This window comes from Pongo pygmaeus, chromosome 3 (genome assembly GCF_028885625.2).
Source record: "Pongo pygmaeus isolate AG05252 chromosome 3, NHGRI_mPonPyg2-v2.0_pri, whole genome shotgun sequence".
Classification (NCBI taxonomy): domain Eukaryota; kingdom Metazoa; phylum Chordata; class Mammalia; order Primates; family Hominidae; genus Pongo; species Pongo pygmaeus.
The window spans coordinates 169,907,040-169,919,989 of NC_072376.2; the positions used below are offsets into that span (position 1 = coordinate 169,907,040).

The following is a 12,950-nucleotide window of genomic DNA, read 5'->3' on the forward strand; positions in this document are numbered from 1 at the left end:
TAACTTAGAAATCTATAACTGCATTTTAAAAACTCATATATATGTGAAAATTTAAAAATTGCTTCTATATAATCTATGCTTTAAAAGAAGAGAACAATAGATATTGTAAAAATCTTGGACAGAAAATAAAATACCACATTATCAAAATTGTCAGGGTGCATCTACAGAATATCTATAAAGAAATTATTAAGTTTATATGAACAATTTAAAAATAAAACAATTAAAATAACATTCAACTTCAGAAGTTAGAAAGTACTTCATAATAGAAGAGAACAAAGGACATAATGAATGTAAGAAAATAAATTTAAAAATATATATATATATACAGAGAGAGAAGCTAGCCATATGGAGAAAGAGTTGTGCTTTGTGGAAAATTATTCATAATTTCTGCTTTGAATAATTCCCTCCTGGCTATCGAATTCCAATTCTATCGGAGCTCAGCACCTTTCATTGCCTTTGAACTATTTTACAACTCAGTAAGGTATAAGTGATTTATATCAAATAAAAATAATTAATTTCTATAGACATATAAATAAACTATGTCCAGTGGAAGTTTAATTGACTTCTCTCCCTCACTGTGGAAGAGGCCAATTTTGCCTCCATTTGCACATTTATTTCTATATTCCCAATCTATAATCGTGTCTGTTCTTTGAATTGTTATTAAGCTGGTTATAACATCTGATTGTCCCCTTTATTAATAAGTTAAATAAAACATTTAATACATGTTTACTTAATATCTACAGAGAAGTCATAATTTTACCTTTTGAAAACATTATTCTTTAACAGTCATAACAGAGTCAAATTTGTTTCTTTGAAAGAACAATGAATAAACCAAACCATAGGCAAGACTAAGTGAGGAAACAGAAAAGCAAAGCAAAATGAGGAGTGAGCACAAAACAATATTAGCAATAAAACAAAAGACATAAAGATGCAGCTGAAATTAAAATCTATTAAGGACACATTGTGAAAATACTAATGACAATAAAACTGAAAACTTCAAAAAAATGCCTAGAAAACATAAAATGAATAACTGTCTTTAAAAGTGGACTTATAAATGGATGCTAAAAAAATTGGGTGACAGACTGTCACAGAACAAGATTTGCATGTTTTTAAAGTATATCCCCATAAATCACATTAATTATAATGTGAAAAAACAAGCAAATCCACAACAGAGAAATCTGGTGGATAGTCATCAAACTCATGTCACTGATAATGCAAGAAAGTGACATTATAAGCAACCAGAAAAACTTACAAAGAGCATTCTGACCAATATATTTAAGCAGGACCTAATTATGAAGAAATATGCAGATAAATTAATACTGAGAGACCTAATTGTGAAGAAATATTCAGATAAATTAATATTGAGAGACAGTCTGTAGAATGGTCAGGAATTGTTCAAAATATCAATGTCATGAAAGGTAAGAAAAGACAAGAAGACTCTTCCAGACTAAAGAAGACGAAAGAGTCACAATAACCAAATGCAATTATAATGTTTTATTAAAACAAAAAGATGAAAAAATGATTTAAAAACATTTGAGGATGATGGGAAACATTGGGTAAGAGTTTCATATTAATGTTAAATTTATTTCACATGATACTGGTACTGATGTTCGAAGGGAAATATCCTTGTTCTTAAACAACACACAGTGGGTACAAAGTGTCATAATGTTGGCAGCTTACTTTTAAATCCAAAAGAATAATAAAGATATTTTCCCTAAGGAGAAAATGCCTCTTAGCAAAATAAAAACAAAGGAAAGCACTTCAAATGATAAAGTAAATTGAAGGAAAACAAAACATAAACCTTCATCAACTATCATAATCAATATTGACATGTTAACAGCAAACCCTTTAGTCCCAATGGCCACAGACGGAACAATTTCAGCAAGAAAGTTAATAATGATAGATTTTGCTTACAACACAAAGAATAAAATAAATATTATGAATTTTTACTAATATAAATGACAGAAGGAAGAAATGAAAAAAGGAAGGACAGACAAACCTTCTTTGCTGAAGAATTCCAAATAATATATGCATGCACTCTTTAGGAGGTGGAGTGTAATCAGTATCTCCTTGAGTGTGGGCTAGAGTTAGCTACATACATCCAAATAATAGAATATGAAAGGAAAATATATTACTGTAGCAGAGCAGAAGCCCAGCAGATACCACCATACATAAGTGATCAAAGCTAACATCATCACTAATAAGTAAGGCTGGTTGTATGTACTTCCTGATATGATAAAGGCATATCACCTATTTGGAATTCTTCCCCAAAACTTATAATCTCAGTGTAAGCATGACAAACGTGTGAACAATCTAAACTGGGGGAACGTTCTACAAAATACCTGACCATACTCTTCAAAACTGTCTAGTCATGAGACACAAGGAAAGAGAAACAGTCACAGATTCTAGGTGACTAATGAGACATTACAACTAAATGCAACGAGTTTAATCTGAAAAAGATCCTGAAACAGAAAAAGGTGATAAACTGGAAAAACTGCTGACATCCAAATAAGACCTGTAGTTTAGTTAATAATACTGTATGAATACTGATTTCTTAGTTATGCAAATATGCCAAAGTTATGTAGGATGCTAACATTGGAGGAACCTGGGTTAAAAGTATACAAAACTCTCTGTACTATCTTTACAACATCTTGTAAATCTAAAGTTATTCCAAATCTTAAAGTTTAAGTTAAAACAAAGAATAAAAGCAGGAAGAAGACAAAGGTATATACTAATTCAATCAACAACATAATAAGAGATAGAAAAGGAACAGTAAAAGACTCGGAAGAAAAAAATCTTTCTTCTCACAAACAATATCATCTTTTGCATAAATAAAATATAATTTCCACAACAACTGTCAAAATAAATGAAAAAGCTTAAGTTTTCTAGACACAAGATCAATACTAAAAAATTGATTGCATTTCTAAACACCAGCAATATACAGTTAGAAACTGTAGTGTCAAAAAAAGATTTTAGCAATAACCTATAAGGAATCTAGAACTAACTCTAAATAATGGATGTTATGAATAAAATTTTAAAACCATACAGACATTAAATAAGACTCCAATAAATGGAGCAATGTAAATAAAGTTCTCCATCTGTAAATAAAGCAATGTAAATAAAGGACAGAGTCATTATTACCGTGATATCAGTTCTCTTCAAAATGATCTATACATTCAATGTTCTTACAATAAAAATAACAATAGTAGTTTTCAATAAACTTTACAACCTATTTCTCAAGGTTGAAAACAGTAGCTTTCAATGAACTCTGTAACCTATTTTTATACTAAAAAGCAAAACAGCCAGAATGCTCCAAAATGGGAATAAAATAAGGTGAGATTTGCTTATCACAAAGCTTCTAGAATGCTACTGCAATTAAGACAGTGTCATTCAATTAAGAAAAAGAAAATTGACCAAAGTAACAGAAGAAACAGAGCAGACTACATATAGAAACCCGATCTGCAAGCCAGCTGACTGCACTTCATTGGGGAAAAGAATGACTATTCAATAAATGATGCTGGCATACTATTGGATACCCTCCTGAGAAACCTCATACCACAAACATAAATAAATTCCAGATAAATAAAGAAAAATTAAAGGCAAAATTTAGATAGCCAAACAGATCAATACAAAAGGAGCAAAAGACATGAGCAGGCATGATAAAAAGGTAATATGAATGGCTGATAATAAATATAAAAATTTCTCAACCTTATTAGTAATCAGAAAAACAAAATAAAACCAATGATAAGGTACAATTTCACACTTAACCATATTACAATTTTTTAAAAGACAGATCAGAAGTTGGTGAGAATGCTGTGCAACAAAAATTTTTGTATATTGTTGGGAAATGTATAAACTGATAATTTTGAAAAAACAATTTAACTCTACCTAGTAAAGCTGAAAATATAAATGTCTTAAAACACTGAAACCATTGTCAGAAAGTCTCAAAGTTTTATTGCTCTTTTGCACAAGGAGAACTGGAAACAAGTCAAACATTCATCAAAGCAGAAGACACAAAAAAGGTTGATTATTTCTATGATGAAATATTATACATCAAAGACAACAAATGATCTAATAAGCTATCTGCCTCGATATGAACTAATTTTAAAAGCATAATTTTTTTTAGTTTTGCTTGTTCTCAAACATATGTTAAATCATAAAAGAAAGCACATAGTATTACTCCATTGATACATATTTCAAAACAGCCAAGGAATTAGCTATTTTTGTAAGATCATGCATAGAGAAATATGTACTTCTTATAAAACTATAGAGAAAATCAGGAGAATGAGTAACAAAATTTAGGACAATGATTATATTTGCAGTGACAAGAAGAAGGTGTAATCAGGAAGGAATACGAGTAGCGGGTGTCACATGGCTCTCTTGGTGTTGACCTGTGGGAATTGGAACTCTAGGAGAAAGCACAAGAAAGTGCTAATAATACTCCAGTGACTGCTACTTTTGTAATGAAGTCCTTTGTCTCTGACCCAGAAGTCTCCTGTCTTCCATTAGCATCCACAAAAGGGATAGGATTACTTACCACTTTGCAAGTAGGGCAAAATCTTACACCCCTTGTAATTTTTGACAAGATTATGTTTATATATAAAAAAAGACAAGAGGTACAGTACAGCATGATGAAAAACTGCCTAAATAGGTGTTAGGAAAAATGGGTTTAGCATTTGTTTAGGTACAAAATCTGAATGAGATCTAGGGCATCTGCTTTACTCCTCTGGTCGTCTTCTAAAGATAATCAGGGTAGCTTCTAGTTCTCAAAGTCTAAAATTATAGATGTAAGGGAAAAAAACAAAATGAAATGCACAGTCACAGAAAGAACAAATGTGAAGAATATGTAACTATGTAAATGCTAAAGATAAAAACTGTGATGACAGCAAGTACAAAGTTTATTTCATTTGTACTGAAATATTTATCTGTAATATACCATGAGATGAAAATTCTCTTTTAACTTGTATATCAAAGAGAAAATAAAAAATCCAGTGAAGAAGTTCAAGTAAAATATTTTCATGTTATACAAATGTCATTGAAGTGAAAAATCTTCAGTAAGACCACCCAACCTTGACAAGTGTATTCATATGGGATTTACAGAGTAATATTTGTATGACATACAGTAGGTGGTCTTTTGCGTGGGTGAAATACTCCAGCTGACTTTGGTTCATGAATGATTCTAGGATAATTATGACGAATTCCTACCTGGCAAGGCATAACATTAGCCTAAATATCTAATGCTGCTTTCTGAACTATATTTCTTCTTTGTGATGTAATATTCAAACTTCTTAGTCCTGTGCATGTGTATGTATCCAGGTAATATGTACCCGTGGATAGAACTTTTTCTTTCAGTAGCTTATCATTTATTTTATTGATTTGGCTATGAGGAAGGTCAAATATAAGATTTTTAGCACTAACCGCAACTTAGGTTTTCTAGCACAACTACATTCCTTTATACAGCTTTGTATTCTCTATTCCTTATTTTAAATGGTTTTATTCCATATATGCTTTTTTTACCATAAACTATATTAAATAATTTTAGAAGTAGGTAGAAAACAATGACTTCGTATGCACAACGTGTCTTCCGATTTTAAATGAAGACTTCAAATAAAACATAGCTTCAATAAGGCTGGAAATTTCTTAGATCATCAGAAAAATAAAACAAAAGATGTCGTTTAAAATCAGATCATCAAAATTAAGCAATTTGAAAGACTTTAACAGTTGTTACATTGTTGGGATTTCAAGTATGATCACTTACTTGCATATGTCATCTTCTGGGTCTTCAAGCCCAAATCTTTCATCAAATGTAAGTTGTATCCATACATTTTCCTCTACTGCTACTAATCTCCATACCAAGACCGTATTTCTTGGATAAGTATGAGGAAACCTTGGGCTGTGAATACTTCCATTAGTAGACACAGTAATAATTCTCTCATGCTGAGGATCTTGTACTCCTAAAGCAAAAACATAGACATAAACATAAATTTAGATTTCAAAAATTATAGGTATCAAAGCAAGTGTTTATTATTCGCACTTTACCTCTGACAAGTGCTGAGTGTGTTTTATATGATATATGCCAAATATCACACTTTCCAGAACTGATCCAGAAAAAAGATTATTTTATCATTATTGAATAAAAACCTGTTTCATATTTATACTTGAAAGAACATAGCAAATTACTCTTTTAAGGAATTTAATTACTGAAATGTCAACTACAAACTCTTTTGGAGTCCTAAAATCACAATAAAGCTGAGTTAAGATTAAATTTCTGAGAAGTTATCAAATATGAGACATTTTAGAATAAAAATAAATTAGATACAATTCTATTTTTAAAAATACAAATAATGATTTTAATTCTCTAACTTAAAAATAAAAGCTGCAGAGCTACAGTCAACTAATTATTCAAAGATTTGCATTAATTTTATATGTGGCAAAATAAGAAGGGTATTAAGATAGTTGAAGAAAGTGAAATGTGAGGATAAAAGAGGTAGAAGTGGGTTAGTAGAAAAGACTATTTTCAGCTTTTCTCACTGATCTTTGAAATGTCAATTAGCATACCATACCACACACTATTTATAGCTTCTAACCTCTTTTTATTACCATTGCTTTAGGAACTGGGCTGGCAGAATGTTCTTAATAACAGCTCATTATTTGGACCCATAACTTCTGGGAAAAACAAAAAAGGTATGCAATACAAGTTCAGAGCTTCACATGAACTGGAATTACTAAATAACCTCAAATCTTAAATGACTCTGAAAAGTAAAGCAAGATCAAAATAATGGTCTCAATTTCTTGTTATAAGGGATCTATTAGCAGTAGATGAAAATATTAAAATATAAAAAATGTTGCAGGACTTCTCAATGCATGAATACACAAATATGAATTCTAAATCTCCAAGGGCAGAGTATAGTACAAAATGGCTTCCAAGTTTATTAGGCAAGGTACCTTTTCACACTTATGAAATGCTAAAATATACTGTTAATAATATCACTCTTTCTTTTTATTAAAATGTTGGGGAGAGAATTCAGTGAAAGGGCAAGTTGGCATTGCTGAGAAAAGAAGTATTCCTATACCCAACCAGCTGAGAGTTAATAATGAGATGAAACCCACAACTGATAAGTTATAAAATAAGCAGTCATTGAACCACTCCAAAAAATGTAAGAACTAGGCTAGTTATAGGCTCCAGGCCATAAAAATCCATGTAAGGGACGTCGCGGTGGCTCACGCCTGTAATCCCAGCACTCTGGGAGGCCGAGGCTGGTGGATCACGAGGTCAGGAGATCAAGACCACGGTGAAACCCCGTCTCTACTAAAAATACAAAAAATTAGCCGGGCGCAGTGGCTGGCGCCTGTAGTCCCAGCTACTCGGGAGGCTGAGGCAGGAGAATGGCGTGAACCCGGAAGGCGGAGCTTGCAGTGAGCAGAGATCGCGCCACTGCACTCCAGCCTGGGCTACAGAATGACACTGTCTCAAAAAAAAAAAAAAAAAAAAAAAAAAAAAAAAAAAAAAAAAAAAATCCGTGTAAGGACGCTAACTTCCAATGAGAAAAAACAAAAACAAAAAACAACAACAACAAAAAACTTTTAAATATCCCTTATTGAATTTCTAATACTATTTTATTTCTAAAAAAGTAAAAGCCTTGGACTGGACATTGAACACATGAAGTGATACGCATGGTAGGATATCTGACAATTTTATAGTGCAACTTACATACTCACTATCACAACAGTCTTTAGCAATGCCTCATTGATATTCATAATTTGGAGATATGCTGCACAACACCGAACACTGTATTTGCAGTAAGATCATGGAGAGATTACCATTACTTTATAAGCACCATTATTCATTCATTTGCCCCTCAGCATCCACTGTCTTATATATACTTAGTTACTCTCCAAAATAAGGTAAGTATCATTGTATTCACTGTTTTTTGGATACGTGCCATCCAGCTGTGTAACGGAGTTTACTAAGTCCTATGAAATGACATTTTAGATTAAACCCTACATTTTTCTTCTTTCTTCCTTTTGTCTTTGTCTTATAGTTTTCTGTCATTTCCTCTTCTTCATTTATTTCACTTCCGGAAACCTAAGTCCCTTTCCACCAACCTATTCTCTTTCTCTCTACTCAATATCTTAAAGTCTGTATCTTTTTTTATCTTCACACCAGTGATCTCACTTCCTTTATGATAGGTAGAATTCTAAAATGATCTCCAAGTGTCCCTCATCCTTTCATAATCCTCTCCTTGAGTGTGTGAAATCTAATGGGATATTATTCCCATGATTAGGTTAGTTGACTTTGAGTTAATCATATTTGGGTGGGTCTAACTTTATCAAGTGAGCCCACAAGATAAACCGGGTCCTTCCTAAACCCAGAGAAATTTCAAAGTGTGAGAGATACTTCAACAGGAGGGTGATTCTTTATTTCTGGCTTTGAAAATGCAGGAAGCCATGTGCCAATGGATGTGGGGTGCCAATGGATGTGGGAAGCCTCTAGAAGCTGAGAACAGTCTAAGGATGACAGCCAGCAAGGAAATGAACACCTCAGTTCTAAAAGATTGAGGACCCTGGTCAGCTTGGAAGCAGACTGTTCTCCATAGCCTCCAGAAAGGAGTCTAGTCTGGTGGACACCTTTATCTGAACCTTCTAAGACCCTGAACAAGAATCCAGTCACGCGGTGCCTGGAGTTCTAACTGACAGAACTGAAGTTGATAAAGGATATTTTAAACTGCTAAATTTGTAGAAATTTTTTACATAATATTAGAAAACTAATACACCTTCTATCGCACACAAAGCTGTTTGAATTATGGGTATTTCTTTTTGCTCACAATTGTCAGCACTAATTACAGTAACTGCAGCTACTTTTCATTTAGTATTTATGTTAATCAAAATATGTTAACATTATTTCACATTAATAAATACAATTTAAGAATGTTGCTCTAGGAAACTTCCTGAAAGACATAATGTCAAGGGTTGTGTATTAGTTAAGACTATGATTAAGGTTAAAGAACAACCCGTTTAATCCTAAACTACCCCAAATAATTGTAATGTTTTATTTATGAGATATAATTAAATAACTGAATGCTACCAATCTTCTCAGTGCTAAAATTTTTCCTCAGCAGTAAGCACCCTACACAGAACATGTTTCCTCTTAATAGAGGCTAATATTTGATACTGCTATTGGCTGTAACAATATATATAAAATAATTAACGCCTTTTCTACGCGTATTATTTAGCACCAGTGTATCTCCTAAGAATATAGAAGGAACTATAAAGTTAGATGAATTCTCCACATAGACAAATTTTATTAAGAAAATAATGCTTAGCCCAGGCACTGTGGCTCCTGTCTGTAATCCCAGCATTTTGGGAGATCGAGGCAGGTGGATCCCTTAAGCTCAGGAGTTTGAGACCAGCCTGGGCAACATGGTGAAACCTTGTCTCTAGAAAAAATACAAAAATTAGCTGGACATGGTGGCATGTGCCTTCAGTCCCAGCTACTTGGGAGGCTGAAGTGGAAGGATCAAGGATCGCTTAAGCCCAGGAGGCTGAGGCTGCAGTGAGCTGTGATGGCACCACTGCACTCCAGCCTTGGCGACAGACCAAGACCTTGCCTTAAAAATAAAAAAGCAAAACATTAAAAAGAAAGTAATAATCATAAACTCTTGAAACTTAAATTCATTAACTATTTTCAAATATTTCTTTCAAAAATGAGTTTCTCCCTATTGTCCAAAGTTTCTTCCGATAATCTACATATTTCAGAGGTACTTACAGTAATTTATGTCAATAGTCCTTCTGATTTTGGCAACTAGTATTCTCAACGGATTATTTTTTCCAATCAGATTTATTAAAACCTAGCATCTACCCTATTTTGCTTCAAAACAAATGCCTTTTATCCAAGGCACTCATTACAAATATAGCAGTGTTTGGCATATAATTGAGAAAACTACACGGCTATTAAAAGATCTGAATTCTATTTTTATATCTTCAGTCATAAAGCGCATAGCTCAAATATATATACTTAAGTTTGTGTTTACATCTTTTTTTTCCTTTATAATTCACTATTCAATTAGACTATAATTAAACATAATTTAAAGACTGAAAATCTGGGCCTTATTTGTGGTAAAAAAAAGAAAATTGTAAATTTTCTTTTAAGTTAAATTGCTGCTCCCAAAAAATTCACCTTGAAATGCAAGGAGGTTTGCCACCAACCACTTATGATTTGCAGATGACTGTCAAAGTTTTATGTAAATCTCAAGCAACTAGGCCTATAATCAGAAGAAGAAAGAAAAAGAAACAACAAACATTAAGTTTACCAAATTAAGACACTGTGCTTATATTCTGTTGTTTTAACAGTCATTTTTTTGAACATATAACTTTACTAGTATTTTAGGGATAAGAAAAGTACCCACTTGAGAATATTTTACTGAACATTTGCTTTTCCTATATCCAACAGACAGTATACTCAAATTACCAAAAAAAAAAAGTTTATAGTCAAATCACTAAAATATTTATCACATGATCCCTGCATACTTGTATACTTTAACAAGAATCAATCTTGTACATCTTAGATAACGAGCTTGACATGAAAAATGAAAATATGTATAAATACTACATTTTAAAAATTATAGACAATTTCAGATTACCATACCCAACTCCTCTTAAGGTAGAGGTACTGGAAACTAAAATGAATAAAAAATTTAAAAAAGGAAAAGAAGAGAGATTAATAATGTAAATACTGTAAAATTGTTGACTATATGTGTATATATACAATTCAGTTATATTGAATCACTATATATCTGTAAGTAGCCAGTTAAGCACTTAAAATCAAAGCAATTCTATAATGTTTACCATGCATTACATACTCTTGGTTCCTTTAAAAAAATATTTATTATGGGTGAAAGAAGGTGGTACTAAGAGAATCATAAAATGCAATTCAAATTATAATCCTTCAAAATGCTACATTATTAATAAAGATAACACTAACGAGGAAGTTTCTGGATAATATACAACTCCTAAAAATCATCCATGTCTTTATGCTAATGTTTTAAGTTGATTTTAGCAGAAAAGAAATGTTAGATTAAAATTAGATAAAAAGAAGTAGGTCTCTAATCTTGGTTTAGTTTGGCAGTTGTGGATTCTGCTCCTCTGTTTCACGTAAGCAAGACTGTAGCAACATGTCACCAGTAAACAGATCGGCCTCACGGATGTCCTGTGACATTTTGGATGTATTTGCTTGCAAATATGTGTTATTTTCAAACTACGTAAAAATGCATTTCTCTTAGAGTGAATGCATGTATTCCCAATTCTTACTCTATAAGTTGATAATACAAACATTCACCCATTTAATTTGCACTTTGCTATGCTCACTGTTTTTTTCACCTGTGATAATTTTTCTATATCCTAATGTTGCTAGTTTGTGGATATAGCTATTTCTGCATCTGCTTTCAATCTCCTTAATTCTCCACTAACAAAATTCACTTTTAACAACTGTTAGTTAAAATCATTGACATATACATATGCATATATATATATACACAGTTTCACTGGCTCCATGAGCTGGTGTGTTTTTGCCTAGGAAATCCAGAGTAATTTCATCCTAATCTTATTTGATTCTGTAGAGAGAAGGTATACTTGAGGTCCACAGAGCAAACAAATCTCTCTCCATTAATTGCAAACTATATAGAATTACTCCATTTGCATGCTTAGTATTTTAAATTCTATTAATATAAAAGTATAATGATGGACTAGAGGGAAAACCGACTCCAGTTTCTGCTTTATCATCATTTCCCATATCTTTAAGACAATAGCACAATAAAACAATCAACAAAGCTAGTGTTGGTTACCTCCAACTATCCCAATTACACAAATAAATATTCACTAAGGAAAAGCAAAAAAGTGATTGCTATATTCAGTAAACCACGGAACTACTACACTTATTTAGAATATGTCCAGTTGTGGCTCCTGAGCTTATCCCAGAAGATAGTTAATCACTTTATTCCTGAAGTTAAGAAATAACCAAAAATTATATATTGAGAACCTATTATGTTCCACGTACTTCTACAGGTGCTTAAAAACGAAGCCCTGTCCTCTTCATGTGATAACTTCTAGGGTTCTAATTTGGTTTCATTCCTGGACCAGCTATACTAGTAAACGAGCCAGTTTCAGATGTTACCTCTTTTGGAAGGCAATAGCTGATTCCTGGTGTACACTCCCTTTAGGAGTGAATATTTTAATCATAATTATGGATTCACTTTTCTACCACACTACAATTCCTAGAAGATCAGCTGTATTTATTGAAGCCCATAACCTGTTCCTGGCACATGGCACCACCTAATACCTATTGATACTCTAAAGAAACTTGACATTATACAAATGTGGCAGAAAACAATTTTACATATTACTTCAACAATTCATCCTTCACTCCTGAACTTCCAGACGCTGTATATGATAATCTGATTTACAATTTATAGACCCTAATAAAGTCCCTTAGTTTACATTTGATGTCTTACTCAAAGTTCATCTATAATAACCTACAAACATATTTCAGCAGAAAGTGATAGGACTTAGAGTATGCATTATTGAGATTTGCCATTTTCTTAATATATCTACTTATTTTGAAAATAGAACACATTTTATAATGTACCACACCTTGAGAATGCCACAGTTGTAGTCATTATTTTATGTAAACTGTAAAATATGATCCATTTGATAATAAAATCTGTTATTTTAGGCAAGCCACTTGATATCTGAGAGTTTTTTTTTTAATAAACTGGAGATAATCACAGGTTGATTTAAAGTTCAAATGAAATGATATTTGTATAAAAGAATTACAAATCAGTATATAAGTAAATAGAAAAACACTGGCCATCATATCCTGTTTAACTGAAATAGAATGAGAGAGAAAATTTACCCACACATACTAGGTTTCCTGATGTCATCAGAAAGAAGACATA

At 32.2% G+C, this 12,950-nt stretch overlaps 1 protein-coding gene across 3 annotated transcripts in view; it reads right to left on the reverse strand.

Annotated features, from left to right (window-relative positions):
• Window positions 1-12,950, reverse strand: part of PDGFC (platelet derived growth factor C) — a 215,818-nt gene that overhangs the window by 82,349 nt on the left and 120,519 nt on the right. For all 3 annotated transcript variants that reach the window (XM_063664233.1, XM_063664231.1, XM_063664232.1), the window contains one exon: window positions 5,759-5,954. In XM_063664233.1, the coding sequence (XP_063520303.1) occupies window positions 5,759-5,954 (196 nt within the window). The remainder of the gene's footprint in view (window positions 1-5,758; window positions 5,955-12,950) is intronic.